General features: G+C 46.8%; 1 protein-coding gene across 6 annotated transcripts in view; it reads left to right on the top strand.

The window, feature by feature from the left end:
• MYH11 (myosin heavy chain 11) overlaps window positions 1–15,389 on the top strand; it is a 156,167-nt gene that overhangs the window by 46,370 nt on the left and 94,408 nt on the right. For all 6 annotated transcript variants that reach the window (XM_021931782.2, XM_017953215.3, XM_021931783.2 and 3 more), the window contains one exon: window positions 12,962–12,989. In XM_021931782.2, coding sequence (XP_021787474.1) covers window positions 12,962–12,989 — 28 coding nt within the window. The remainder of the gene's footprint in view (window positions 1–12,961; window positions 12,990–15,389) is intronic.

A 15,389-nucleotide genomic window follows, 5' to 3' on the forward strand; every position in this document is an offset into this window, starting at 1 on the left:
ATTCTGAGCAGTCTGCACTTGCCCTGTGCAAGATAGCCACAAGTAATGTTTTGTCCTCACCTCATTAGCAACAAATGGCCACTCTCAGGGGATTAAAAAAAGAAATAACAGCCAGCCTTTATCAGCTTGGGGCTCTTGGCTGAGTCCTCTCTAAGCTTAAGACAATTCTGTGGGTGGAGTGATCCAAACCACTTTCTCCACTTTGCAAGTTCCCACACTCAGCTGTATCCTTCTGCCCAAGATCAGCAGCCCCCTGGGGGCTGGTTCCTGCTCACCCAGCTCCCCCAAGGCTGCTCCCCAGTACAGGCAGAGAGAGGAAGGGCCTGTACTCAGGGTCCGTGCGATACGTCAGGTCCTGGGCTCACTGCTCCATCAATCCCACATTGCTCAGCCCTCACCAGCACCACACAGGGCAGGTGTCAGCCTCATCATTTGATCGATATGGAAAGCTCAGCACACCGAGTGACTTGGCCCCAGAACCGAAAGTCAAACTTGGGGACCCTGCTTCACTGCCCTCAGAATGTTACTCTTCCCTCCAAGGTAGCATGGTATAGATAGTGTAGTACTCTTGTCCCCATATAATGGAAGAGGTAACTGAGGCCCCCTAAAGGCTAAGGGACTAGTATGGGCCTTGTGTCTTAGTCTGTTAAGGCTGCTATATCAAAATACCATAGACTGGGTAGCTTTTAAACAGATATTTGTTTGTCGCGGTTCTGGAGGCTGGGAAGTCCAAGATCAAGCTTGGTGTCTGGTGAGGGCCTAGTGGTGCCCTCTCGCTGTGCCTCACGTGCTGGAAGGGACCTGCTAGCTCTCTGGGTCTTTTAGGAGGATATTAATCCCATTCATGAGGATCAAACCCCCATGATCTCATCACCTCCCAAAGGCCCCACCTCCTAATATCACTTTGGGGGTGAGGATTCCAGCACATGAATTTGGGGGAGACATGGACATTCAGACCATATCACCTCGTAATCAGAAAAGGGTTGAATATCCTGTCCTGCTGATTCAGAATTACTGCTGTCTATAACCTCTTCCTTAGATCACTATTTTATATTATGATGATGATAAAGATGAGATTAATGGCAATTACTAAGCTCTTAAATGTGCCATGGGTAATTTTAAGCTCTTTCTGAATCCAATCTCTTTCAGTCATCTTCATGCCCTTGAAAGGTCTGGATTTTTATCGATTTTCCTGGTGAGGAAATGGGCCCTCAGGGCAGAGGTGATAGGGTGGAGCCAAGAAGTAGTTCCCAGCTGTTTCACTGCAGAGGCAGTGCTGCTGCAGACACATCTCCAGGAAGGGGTACAGCCAAATGCTTCTCTGTCTCTTGTAGATTTTGCAGTGACTATCAGCTCTGTGTCTGGCCTGGTTGGGAATGAGGGGGGACAGTGGCTCTGTCTGTCTGGCTCAGTCTTTACAGAGATGCTAGGAGTAGCTGTTTGGTGCTCTGACTTATGAAAAGTTCACGTTTTGTTTCGTTTTTTTGTTTTTTGTTTTTTGTTTTTTTTTTTAAGACAGCGTCTCACTCTGTTACCCAGGCTGGAGTGTAGTGGTGTGATCTCGGCTCACTCAGCCTCAGCCTCTCCAGGCTCAGGTGATCCTCCCACCTCAGCCTCCAGAGTAGCTGCGTACAGGCATGCACCACCACAACTGGCTAAATTTTGTATTTTTTGTAGAAATGAGGTTTTACTATATTGTTCAGGCTGGACTTGAACTCCTGAGCTCAAGCAATCCACCCACCTCGGCCTCCCAAAGTGCTGGGATTACAGGTATGACCCACAGTGCCTGGCCAGCACCTTCCTTGTTAAATTGCATTTGTCAGGCACCTCCCCGCTCAGTGTCCTCCCAGCCTCTGGGGAGTCTGGCTCCCTATTCCCTTGTTTATCCAACAGTATTTTTTTGTGAGACAAGGCCTTGCCCTGTTGCCCAGGTTGGAGTACAGTGGTACACTCATAGCTTACTCCAGCCTCCAACTCCTAGGCTCAAGTGATCCTCCCCTCTCAGCCTCCCAAATAGCTGGGGCCACAGGTGCAGATCATCATGCCTGGCTAATTTTTTAACTTTTTGTAGAGACAGGGTCTCATTATGTTACCCAGGCTGGTCTCGAACTCCTGGCCTCAAGCAATCCTCCCACCTCGGCCTCCCAAAGTGCTGGAATTACAGATGTAACCTACCATGCCCGGTCATTCTAACAGTATTGATTGTTAGATGTTGCCCTAGACATAGCCTCCTGTGTGTATGTGTAAATATGAATTGAATCATCCCACAAGTAGCTGCTAAGAAGAGGAGGTCCAGGGAGTGGGGAACTGTAGTCCTAGAAGCCTTTGGAGGACAGGGGAGGACTCTTTGGAAGGTGACGTGTAGGTTTGACTAGGGAACTTGATATAGGTTCTATGAGGCTGCTGGGGCTGGAACAGAGAGAAAGGGGAGAATGTAGGAGGTAGGAGTGGAGGCCCAAGAGGGGGAGAACATTGGTTTTCCTGTCTCCTACAGCCCTTCACTGGCCAGTTCTGCTTTCATGTTTTTATTATTTTTTTTAGAGACAGAGTTTCACTCTGTCACCCAAGCTAGAGTCCAGTGGCACAATAATACCTCCCTGTAACCTCGAACTCCTAGGCTCAAGCAATTTTCCTGCCTCAGCCTTCCAAATAGCTGGGACTACAGGTACACACCTCTGTGCCCAGCTAATTAAAACATTTTTTTTCGTAGAGATAGGGGTCTCACTTTGAGTGTCAAACTCCTGGCCTCAAGCAATCCTCCTGCCTCAGCCTCCCAAAGCACTGGGATGACAGGCATGAGCTCCTATACCCAGCCCAGTTCCGCTTTTAAAATACCAGGGCTTCCTGTAGGTTTGGAAAATACCTGTTGGGTTGCAGCACAGGCTCCCAAACTAACTCTTCGTACTCAGCATCTCATCCTAACCAACTCTGCCAGGAGAGCAGAGTGGGGAGATGAAGGCTGGAGAAAGGGAAGGGCCCTCGCTTACAGAGTGGCTTAGGGCATGGCTCTGGAGTTGGGTTCCACTCCCAGCTCTGCCCGGGCTATTACTTTGTGCCTCAGTTTCCTCACTTGTCCTGAGAGGAGGATGACTGCCTATTCCAGGTGTTATAAGGGTAATTTGGGGAGCGTGTTGGGGACACAGTGCATGGACAGGACAAGTTCAACAGGCATTAGCAGCCATCTGCCGGGGACCCACTGTCAAGGGCCGTGTGGTGGCCACGTTCACAGTCACATCACAGAAGATCCGGAACCTCTGGCATCTGCTTCCCTGCAGGGCATTAGGTAGAGAGCCACTTTACTGCAGACAATGGAGGCTGAGACCTTCCTTCTTCACTAGCCCAGGGGTATTGATGGCCCTGCAGAGACAGGGGTTTTCATTACCTCTCTCTGGATCCCCCAGCAGCCTGGCACCAGCAAGAAGGGCAGACGCTGGGAGCCTGGGTCTGTGCTCAGTTCCCTCTGGGTTTTCTCCTTTTATGGTCAGCCTGCAGTGCTCTGGCTCCCCAGCCAGAATCCACCAGCTTGTGTTTGGGCTTGGGCCGAAATAGCTGGTCTGTGGGGAGCTGGGTACCTCCTGGGAGTCCTCAGGCCCGCAGCGGGGGAGGAACCGCTGAAGCCCTTTATCTTCTCAGGAAACGTGCCTGGAAGCTTGCACATCCAAGGCTGGGCAGGGAGTCTGGGGAGGAGGAGGGGAGAGAGGCATGTTTAAGGATGGGGTGTGAGGTGACATGAGCCCCAGGGATCTGGGCTGGTGGGAAGCTCAGCCCCAGGCAGGTCCTGATGATGGCCGGCCACCCCCAGCTCCAGCCTTCCCAGCTTCCACGAAGACTGGGTACTGTGTCCCTGCCCACTTCAGAGCTCCTGTCCCAGGCCCTCTTCTTGTGATGCTCTGCCTCAACCTCTCCCCAGGAGATTCTTTCACATTTTTCTTAACGCTGCTCAGTGGTCAACTCTGCCGTGAAGGCTTCCTGTCCTGCTCAGGTGGTGTAAAAAAAAAAAAAACTTGGCATCTAAGTCATGAAGCCAGGTGCGTTGACTTGAGCCTATAGTTTCGGTTACTTGGGAGGCTGAGGCGGGAGGATTACTTGAGGCCGCCAGGAGTTTGAGACCGGCCTGGGTAATATAGTAAGGTCCTGTCTCTACAAAAAAATTTTTTTTAATTAGCCAGGCATGGTGGCATCTACCTGTAGTCCCAGCTGCTCAGGAGGCTGAGATGGGAGGATCATGTGAGCCCAGGAGTTCGAGGCTGCAGTGAGCTGTGATCGTGCTACTGCACTGCAGCCCGAGCATCAGAGTGAGATCTCATCTCTTAAAAAAGAAAAGAAAAAAAAAAAGTTAGATCTTATTGACTTTTGTGCTTTCAGTACCTGGCTCAGGACTCGTTTGTTGAGTGAATATGTGAACACGTGAATATGCATTTTCCATTGCTTCTACCTCGGTTGCCTCTCTGAGCCAGAGAGCAATTCAAATTAACAAGCATTTCCTGAGTACCTACTGTGTGTCAGGCATTGTTCCTTGTACCCGGGATCAGGCACAGCCCTTGACCTTCAGGAAGGAGCTCATTGGTTCATGGGAAAAGCATTAAAAACAAACAAGTTTGTAATTGTTGGAAACCTAATAGACCTGTGTGAAGTGGAAGAAGTCAGATTTATAACCACCCAGAGTTGGTATAAAATGAACATCATTTTTAAAAAAGCTTTATGTGGTATAATTTAAATAAATACATTTTAAGGATGCAATTCACACCTAAGTTATATTGCAGTGATGTCTGTATAACTGTCTAAATTCACTAGTAATTTACACGGTTATGCAGCCATCGCTGCAATATAATTTTATATTTCTATCATCCCCCAAAGAAATCTTATGCACATATTTTTGTCACTCCATATTCCTACCCGCAGCTCTGGCAGCCACGAATTCACAAATCTACTTTCTGTCTCTATGGATTTGCCTATCCTGGACATTTCATATAAATGGAATCATATGTGACCTTTTGTGGCTGGCTTCTTTTTTGTTTGAGACAGAGTCTTGCTCTGTCACCCAGGCTGGAGTGCAGTGGTACGGTCTCGGCTCACCACAACCTCTGCCTCCCAGGTTCAAGTGATTCTCCTGCCTCAGCCTCCGGAGTAGCTGGGACTATAGGCACGTGCCACCACACCTGGCTAATTTTTGTATTTTTAGTAGAGACGGGGTTTCACTATCTTGGCCAGGCTGGTCTTGAACTCCTGACCTCGTGATCTGCCCACCTCAGCCTCCCAAAGTGCTAGGATTACAGGTGTGAAACACTGCGCCCAGCCGGCTAGCTTCTTTCACTTAGCATAATGTTGTCAAGGTTCATCCATGTTGTATCATGGTTTTGTACTATTTATATATTTTTAAGATAGGGTCTGTCTCTATCACCCTGGCTGGAGTACAGTGGCGCAATCTTAGCTTACTACAACTTCCACCTCCTGGGCTCAAGCCATTGTCCCACCTCAGCCTCTTGAGTAGCTGGGACCACAAGGATGTGCCACTATGCCCGGCTAATGTTTGCATTGTTTTTGTAGAGACAGGGTTTCGCCATGTTGCCCAGGCTGGTTTCGGACTCCTGGGCTCAAGCAATCCACCTGCCTCAGCTTCCCAAAGTGCTGGAATTTCAGGCATGAGCCATGGCACCCAGCCATAACATCCTTTCTTTTCATGGCTGAATACTATCCCATTGTCTGGGTAGACCACGTTTTGTTTATCCATTTACCCAGTGATGGACATTTGGTTGTTTCTACTTTTTGGATATTATGAATAATGTAAAGTCCATAATTTTTACCAATATGGACAAGAAAAACAAGAAGAACTCTGAATACCATACCATGGATAGATGGCCTATTATCATTCCATGTCATCTGTACCTTTTTCTGCCAAAATGTTTTGACACATTTGTTAAGTAAGGATCACAATGATGATAATTACTAAAATGGAGAGAACCTGTGGACCGTAGGCACCACTAGGCCATATGACACTCACATTTATAGAATTAGAGAAAGGTACCATTTTCTTAAAGCACTTTTCCTCCATCTGCTGAAAGATTATTACAATAAACACACGCATCTACAATGACCAATGCAAATAGTTTCTCCATAGAGTTATGCAGTGTACAACATGCACCACTGTCCATGGCCATCCTGCAGGTAGGAGGTCAAGTGGAAAGGTCCCCAACTCAGCTCTAGAAAAGTGCAGAATTAGAGAAGGTATCGTGAAAGAGTTGACTCCCAAGGTGATGTTTCAAATACAGATTAGGGTATATATACCCAAAGAATTGAAAAGGTACTCAAACTAAAACTTGTACAGGAATGTTCATAGCAGCACGGTGCAGAATAGCCAAAAGGTGGAAATAACCCAAACGTCCATCAACTGTTGATAAACAAAATATGATCTCTCCATACAACGTGATATGACTCAGCCACAAATAGGCATGAAGTCTGGGACCTGCTACAACATGGACCAACTTCAGCCACATGCTAAGTGAAGGAAGCCAGACATAAAAGGCCACACATGGTACAATTCCATTTATGCAGAAATACCTAGAATAGGTAAGTCCACAGAGACAGAAAGCAAATTTGTGGTCCCAGGGCTTATGGGGGAGTGACTGCTTAATGAGTACAGGGTTTCATTTTGGAGTAACAGAATATTTTAGAACTAGATAGAGGTGGTAGTTATGTAACACTGTGAATGCACTAAATGCCCCTGAATTATGCACTGTATTTATTTTTTTATTTTTATTACTATTTTTTGAGACAGGGTCTCCCTCTGTCACCCAGGCTGGAGTACAGTGGCGCGATCTCAGCCCACTGCAGCCTCCACCTCCCCGGTGCACGTGACTCTCCTGCCTCAGCCTCCTAAGGAGCTGGGATTACAGGTGTGCACCACAGCACTCAGCTAATCTTTGTATTTTTGGGTAGAGATGAGGTTTTGCCATGTTGGTCTCGAACTCCTGACTTTAGGAGATCCAGCTGCCTCGGCCTCCCAAAATGCTGAGTTTACAGGCATAAGCCACTGTGCTTGGCTCGAATTCTTCACTTTAAAATGGTTCCTTTTATGTAGTGTAAATTTTACCTCAATGGAAAAAAAAAAAAAAAAAAAAAAAAACAGAGAGAGAATGGCTTAGGCCAGAGGAGAAGTGGTGGTGGGTGCACTGGGCAGAAGAAATCGCCTGTGCAAAGCCAGGAAGGGGTGAAGCTGCTTTGTACGGAGAACACTGCTTTTGAGTCCAACACAAGCTCAGGCTTGGGGAAGGAATCAGATAAAAAGTTCCAGGATCTTAGAGTTCCCTGTGCTCCACGTGGGTTGGCAGACAGCACCCACATGGAGTCCTTCTGCTCGTCACCAGCACCCTGCAAGCTTCCCACGCCTGGAAGTGGTGTGTTTCCGATGGGAACGTCGGGCCAGAGGTCTCCCAGCAGTCCCCAGCTCAGAGCCGCGCTAGCAGCTCCCAGGCCTTCCCTGGAGCCTGCTCCCTCTCCTGGGGGGCCTGTGAGCATCTGAGCCTATAAATCTCTCCTGCTCTGGGCCTAGGATTCACAAGACTGCTAGGAAAGCCTGCCTGTGTCCCTGAAGTAGTGGATCAACATAGCCCATCTGTCTGTCCATCTCAAAATCTTTCCTTAAGATAGTGGAGGTTGTCTGCGCCAGTCCCAGGAGGTTGTCTCTGCCCAGATTCTAATCACAGGGAACCTGGTTCTTCTATCCTTCACCCTCTTTTAAAAAATCATTTTTTAGTACTTTGGGAGACTGAGGTGGGTAGATCACCTGAGGTCAGGAGTTCAAGACCAGCCTGGCCAACATAGTAAAACCCCGTCTCTGCAAAAAATATAAAAATTAGCCGGGTGTGGTGGCATGCGCCTGTAATCCCAGCTACTCGGGGGCGCTGAGGTGGGAGAATTGCTTGAACCCAGGAGGTAGAGGTTGCAGTGAGCCAAGATCAAGCCACTGCACTCCAGCCTGGGTTACAGAGTGAGGCTCCGTCTCAGGGAAAAAAAAAAAAAAAAAAAAAATTTAAACTGGTTTCCCATTTTGCTCTGTCCTCAAGTGAATTTCTCCCCCCGGGTGGAAGCTAAAGGCACGGATATCTGTCTGTCTCCAGAGTATAATGGAGAGATTAAAGTTTGATTTTTTTTTCCTGTTTTTTTTTTTTTTTCTTTGAGTTGGAGTCTTGTTCTGTTGCCCAGGCTGGAGTGCAGTGGCACAATCTCAGCCCACTGCAACCTCCGCCTCCCGGATTCAAGCGATTCTCCTGCCTCAGCCTCCTGAGTAGCTGGGATTACAGGTGCCCGCCACCATGAGTGGCTAATTTTTTGTATTTTTAGTAGAGATGGGTTTCACCATGTTGCCCAGGCTGATCTCGAACTCCTGACCTCGGGTGATCCACCCGCCTCAGCCTCCCAAAGTGCTGGGATTACAGGCATGAGCCACCACACCTGGCCTCCTTTCTCTTATAAATAGGGACACCATTGATTTAGGTCTCACTCCAAGCCAGGATGACCTCATCTCAACATTCTTCGCTTAATTACATCTGCAAGACCCTTATTCTAAATAACATCACAGATGGGATGCAGTGGCTCATGCCTGTAATCCCAACACTTTGGGAGGCCAAGGCAGGCGGGTCCCTTGAGCTCAGGAGTGTGAAACCAGCCTGGGAAACATAGCAAGACCCCATCTCTAAAAAAAAATACAAAAATTAGCCAGGCATGCTGGCATGTGCCTGTAGTCCCAGCTCCAGGGGAGGCCTGAGAGGGAGGATCACTTGAGCCTGGGAGGTTGAGGTTGCAGTGAGCTGAGATCATGCCACTGCACACCAGCCTGGGCGACAAAGTAAGACCCCATCTCAATCAACTGATCAGTCAATAATATTACAGTCTGAGGTTCCGAGTGAACATCTCTTCTGGGAGTGACAATTCAACCCACCCCAGTGACCTTGTGCAAGTTGCCTCGATTCTGAACCTCACTTTCCTTATTTGTAAGAGGGAGGCAATGCCGGTGCCCACCCCAGGGGCTGCTGAGAGAATTCAGTGGGTCACTTCAACACAGGAGTTCAGCATATGCCCGCAGTGCAGTGAGCCCTCGGGAGATCGGAACTGCTAGTGGGATCGTAATGGGGTGGCTCTTTCTTTTCTGTCTTTTTTAAGCTTTGTGGTCATGATGGTTTCATGAAGAACAGTACGGACTCTTTTTCTATTGACCATTTTTGATGGGATGAGGAAAAGAGTATATGTGTTCACAGTACAAACATAACCAGGATAGAAGTAGAATGGGTGAAAGTAAGTCTTCCTCCTGTCCGTTTTCTCAGTCCTTCAGGCTCAGGCCCGTTTGTTGGTTCTGTTTGTTTGTTTGTTTGTTTGTTTTTGGAGTCTTGCTCTGTCACTCAGGCTGGAGTGTAGTGGCGTGATCTTGGCTCACGGCAACCTCCCCCTCTTGGGTTTAAGCAACTCTCCTGTCTCAGCCTCCGGAGTAGCTGGGATTACAGGTGCCTGCCACCATGCCTGGCTAATTTTTGTATTTTTAGTAGAGACAGAGTTTCACCACGTTGGCCAGGTTGGTCTTGAACTCCTGACCTCAAGTGATCCGCCTGCTTCAGCCTCCCAAAGTGCTGGGATTACAGGCGTGAGCCACTGTGCCCGTCCCAGGCCCGTTTTTAGAGATAGGGTCTCACTCCACTGCCCAGGCTGGAGTGCCGTGGTGTAATCACAGCTCACTGCAACCTTGAACTCCTTGGCTCAAGGGATCCTACTGTCTCAGCCTCCCAAGGAGCTGGGACAAGGGGTATGTCCATCACACTTAGCTAATTTAAAAAAATAATTTTTTATTTTTTTTAGAGACTGGGTCTTGCTATGTTGTCCAGGCTGGTCTGGAACTCCTGGCCTCAAGTGATCCTCCCATCTCAGCCTCCCAAAGTGTTGAGATTACAGGCATGAACCACTGCATCCTGCCTATATATCTCTCTTTTTAAAACACAAAAGGTATAACACTATGCTACCTCATCTTTGTTTAGCTTAATATATTTTGGAGATTTTTCTGTGTCCATCCATAAAGCTCTGCCTGCTTCTTTTCTTTTTTTTTTTTTTTTTTTTGAGACGGAGTCTTGCTCTGTCGCCCAGGCTGGAGTGCCGTGGCCGGATCTCAGCTCACCGCAAGCTCCGCCTCCCAGGTTCATTCTCCCGCCTCAGCCTCCCGAGTAGCTGGGACTACAGGCGCCGCCACTTCGCCCGGCTAGTTTTTTGTATTTTTTTTAGTGGAGACGGGGTTTCACCGTGTTAGCCAGGATGGTCTCGATCTCCTGACCTCGTGATCCACCCGTCTCGGCCTCCCAAAGTGCTGGGATTACAAGCTTGAGCCACCGCGCCCGGCCATGCCTGCTTCTTTTCAATGGCTGCCTATTTTATTCATGTATTTTTTTGAGACAGAGTCTTGCTCTGTTGCCCAGCCTGCTGTGCAGTGGCACGATCTCGGCTCACTGCAACCTCTGCCTCCCGAGTTCAAGCAATTTTCCTGCCTCAGCCTCCTGAGGAGCTGGGATTACCAGCGTGTGCCACCACATCCAGCTAATTTTTGTATTTTTAGTGGAGATGGGGTTTCACCATGTTAGCCAGGCTGGTCTGGAACTCCTGACCTCAAGTGATCCACCCTCCTTGACTTCCCAAAGTGCTGGGATTACAGGCATTATCACTGTGCCCAGTCTGCCTAATTTTAAATGTGCCATTATATAAACACACCAGAATTGAAACTTCCAGAGTTGACTAGTCTTTAGGCCTTTTGTCTTGAGGATTTCATTCAACCAGGCCACCCAAACATCCATCTGTAATCCATGGGAAGAGAGAGAGAACTGATTGGAGTTGGGCATAGGATCTGAGGAACGTGCCCACCTCCAATCAGTTCTCTCTTTAGATTATAGATGGAAGAAAGAGTTCTCTCTTTCACCTTGCCTTCTTTAGTCCCATCCATCCATCCATCTATCCATCCCACTGATTCACCCACCTATCCACTCTGTCCTCCCTCCCATTCACCCAGCCATCCACTCTGTCATCCACCCATTCATTCTTCCGTCCTCCATCCACCCAGCCATACACCCACCCACCTACCCATCTACCCACCCTTGCCTCCTTTCTTCTTTCTTTCTTTCTTCCTACCTATCTATCCATCTATCCATCCATCCTTCTTTCCTTCTTTCCATCCATCTATTCGTCCACCTACCCACCCACCCACTCATCTATTTGTCTTCCTGTCTCTCTACCTATCCATCTATCCATCCTTCCATCCAGCCACTTATCTACCTATTCACCCAACCACCCATCTACCTATTCACCCAACCACCCATCCATTTATCCTTCCGTCCATTTACCTATCCATCCATTCTTCCATCCACCCATCCTTTCTTCCTTCCTTCTTTCCTTTCTTCTTTCCTTCCATTCACTTACCTATCCATCTGTCCTTCCATCCTCCCACCCATCTACTCATCTATCCATCCAACCATCCATCCATCCATCCATCCATCCATCCATCTTCCCACCCATCTGCCCATCCACCCACCCATCTACTCACTTACTCATCTGCCTATCCACCTACCCATCCACCCTCCCATCCATCTGTCTATTCATCCATCCACCCACCCATCCATCCACCCACCCTTCAATTCACCCATCTACCCTTCCTTCCTTTCTTCCTTCCTTCCATCTACTCATCTTCCCATCCATCCATCCATCCATCCATCCATCCATCCATCCACCTATCTAACAAGTATAATTCAGCACCTACTATCTATCTGCCAGTACTAGAGATACAATGTTAAACCAAGCCTAGGAGACTTGAAATGAAGCTTGTGAGAGCTGAGCACTGAACTAGTAGGACTGAAGCCAGGGAGTGGATTTAAGAAATGCTTGCCACTGTGGCATTGTCTATCAGCAGATATGATGCTGGGATTTCTACATCATTAGGTGACCATTGAAAGTGTTGGTAACTGTTCTCAGATCTCTCTTTGGGAAGGAAATGGGTCTTCAGAGCCTGGCTCCACGTCAGAGGCCTCTTTAAGAGTAGAAGGTAATGGGTAATGTCTGCTTAATCATGTTTAGTTCTTTGATGACCTCTGTATCTTTTGGGTTTCTCTGGTAGTAAATAATGGAGGCTGACTCTGTCATCTAGTAGAGGAAAAGGATTTGTAGGGGAGTATGGAGGAGCTCACAGATGCAGCGGGAATACTGGGAATCAGGCTAGGTAAATGACAGAAACTGGGGCTGCTTGGGTCCAGGGGCAGAAAGAAAGTCTGCCTCAGGGCTCTGTCCACCTGCTGTGCTTCCCTGTCCTTGACTGAGCTTGGAGCTTTAGGCCAGAGAGTCCGACCAATGCAGCCTGGAGCACATTCTTACCTCTTTGTTGAAGGTACTTACGAGGCAGTCCCACTAAGACTGTACATGATGGCAGGGGTGATGGGGGAAACCTCAAGGACCACAGGATGCTTCTGGAAGAAGAGGAAATGGATGCTGGATTTACAAAAAACCACAAATGTGCACAATACTATATTACAGATGAAGGAACTGAGGCATGGAGTTTAAGAATACTTGCCCAAGGCCACAGAGCAGAGAAGTGGCTAAGTGGAATTCCAATCTGTATAGATCTAACATCTGTGTTTGGTTCCTATCCTAATCTGGGTGGGGTGGGCCTCCAGCAACACCGCCAGAACTGATGTGGCTGGATGCTAATGACTCCTGGATCAGTCAGGCTCCAGCATCTTTCTGGGGCTGCCTCTTGGACTTTGGGGCTGCCCTTTTGGCTTTGGTCTTGGCCCCTGTGGCCTGGGCAATGAGCCCAGCTGACCTGTTGTCACTTCCAGTGGGGCCGGCATGGAGGAACTTTAGAATGGCCCTAGGAGGAGCCAAGTCCAGACCCTTAGCTCAGAGCTCATTTTAATTCATGGCTCTTTTTTCTTTCTGTTTGCAGATCGGGAGGACCAGTCCATTCTATGCACGTAAGTGGCACTGCTTTATATTCTGTTTTTTTTGTTGTTGTTGTTTGTTTTGTTTTTTTTTCCCAGAGTTGAGATCCAACCTATGAAAGAAAAGATCCATGAGATCTTTGATTTGTTCATGGTTCCAAGTGCCTCTCTTTATGCCTGGCACAGTGTAGATACTCATTAAACATTTGTGATATGTGTTCTTCTGCGGAGGCAGGCAAACTTAAGCTCTTAATGATACCTGGTATCATTTGGTTCCATACCTCTCCTCCTTCCAAAAAACTAGCATTTATTGAACATGTACTGTGTGCCAGGACTTGAACTAAACATATTATATGCAGAATCTAATCTAGTTGCATAACAGCCATCTGTATGAATAAGGAAGATGTTAAACTATCACTTTAATATTTCACAATTATCAAGCCACAAACACATCAGAGCCATATTTGGTGGTTGGTGTAACCGTTTCTTTGAAGACTTAGATACATAGGCAGAAGATAGTAACTCAATTTTAGAATCATTCAGAGAATTTTCACTATTGTATTTATACGCAAGTAACATATTAATATATACTGTTGATTCACTGACGTTGAACTCACAGCCAGCAGCTCTGTGGCTGATGCCTGGATGAAATTCATCTGATGTGTATTTCTTACATAATGGATATCACAACCTTATTGTGCTTGGAAACATGAGCCAACACTTGAGCACTATGCTGGGGACGTTTTAGTATGTGTGCTGCCAAAGGGAGCATATCTGAAGGGACATTTTAAACTGCAAAATAACTAACAAAAAGCCACAAAAATACAAAAAGAGGTGGCACTAAATACGCTACAAAAAGGACAGTTGTTTACAGTATGAGAGTTGAAACTAGAAGGTAGAGCATTCCCCTGTTCAACCTGAGCTGGGAACGTGCGCATTGGTGGAGTCGAATTTTCCATGCTCTGCACATGTTCACAAATGACCACAAAAGTGCCATGAATATTGATTTTGGGGTTACAAATAACTTTCAGCAGGTGGGTGAATTTGCAAATATGGAATATGTAAATAATGAGGATAGACTGTGTATATATATATTTAATATCTAATATGTATTATATTTAATATATTTATATTCATATATATATTTTTTAAGATTTGGAAGCAACTAAAGCTATAATTAACAGGGGTTATTTAAATAAAATACAGCATTTCCAGGTAGCCACTGCAAAGAGTGAGGCTGATCTATTTATGCTTAGAGAGAATGCTCTTTGTAGATATACCGATGACGGGAAAACACAAGGGCAAACCAGCATATGCATAATGTAACCGTGTGCGTCTTTAAAAAGAGCAGGAATGCGTGGACATGCATATGTTTCCTATTTATCTGGAAGGTCAGTTAAAAACTAGTAATAAGAATTGCAGATGGTGATGGATGGTAGGATGGCAATGAACTGTATCAAGAGAAGATTGAAACAATTCATAAGTTTGGAATTGATATAGCTAGAAAACCCGGAAACAATAAAACAAAGGCAATTATAAACTCCAGGAAAAACCAAAAGTTGGGGTGGAAAGAGAAGTAATCACATTGGACTAAGGAGCCCAGCTGTGCAAGTTTGGAGTATTTATCTAACCAGAATAACTACCTGTGATGGAATTGGCTCTGTGGGGAAAGGGAAGAGGATTAGATGGGGACTGAATTCTCATCTTCCATGGTCAGAAGTAAACATTTGATGTTTAACAATGAGTAGTCTGGATCTAGAGATATAATGCTAACTAGATATGTGGATATAAATGCTAAAACAACCCGCTGATCTGGTTTCCTAGTTTTCTGGCTTCTAGGGGTCACCTACATTCCTTGGCTCATAGTCCCTTCCTCCATCTTTAAATCCTGCAGCACAGTATCTTCAAATCTCTTTTTCTGGTCCCCCTACCTCCCTCTTATAAGGCCCAGGACCCTTGTGGCTATATTAGCCCCACCTAGATTATCCAAGACAGTCTCCTCATCTCAAGCAAACATATTCACAGATTCTGAGGACAGGCTATGGACATTCTTGTGGGGGCTGTTTTTCAGCTGACCACAAAAGCATTTGATCCCCTAGGAGCCAAACCCATGCGTAAGCCACATGTCACCTCCCCAGGAACCAAAATAGTGTTGCTCAACTGCCCTCTGTTGAGTGAATGAATTAAGTGTGGTAACAGAGAGGTGCAGGAAAGAGTAGGACTTTCAGATGGCTTCCCACCCATGTATGGCTATGCATGGGTCACTTAACCTCTCTGAGCTGAGCTTATGGAGAGGCTGTGAAGATGAAGAAGAGGCCGCCCTGCTCTCATATCCAGCACCCATGCCATCAGCAGTGCTGTCTAACATAACTTTGTGATGAGTTCACTTAAAATATTCACTTAAAAATTCACTTAATTGAGCTCTTAAAAAGT

Source organism: Papio anubis, chromosome 18, assembly GCF_008728515.1.
Source record: "Papio anubis isolate 15944 chromosome 18, Panubis1.0, whole genome shotgun sequence".
Classification (NCBI taxonomy): Eukaryota; Metazoa; Chordata; class Mammalia; order Primates; family Cercopithecidae; genus Papio; species Papio anubis.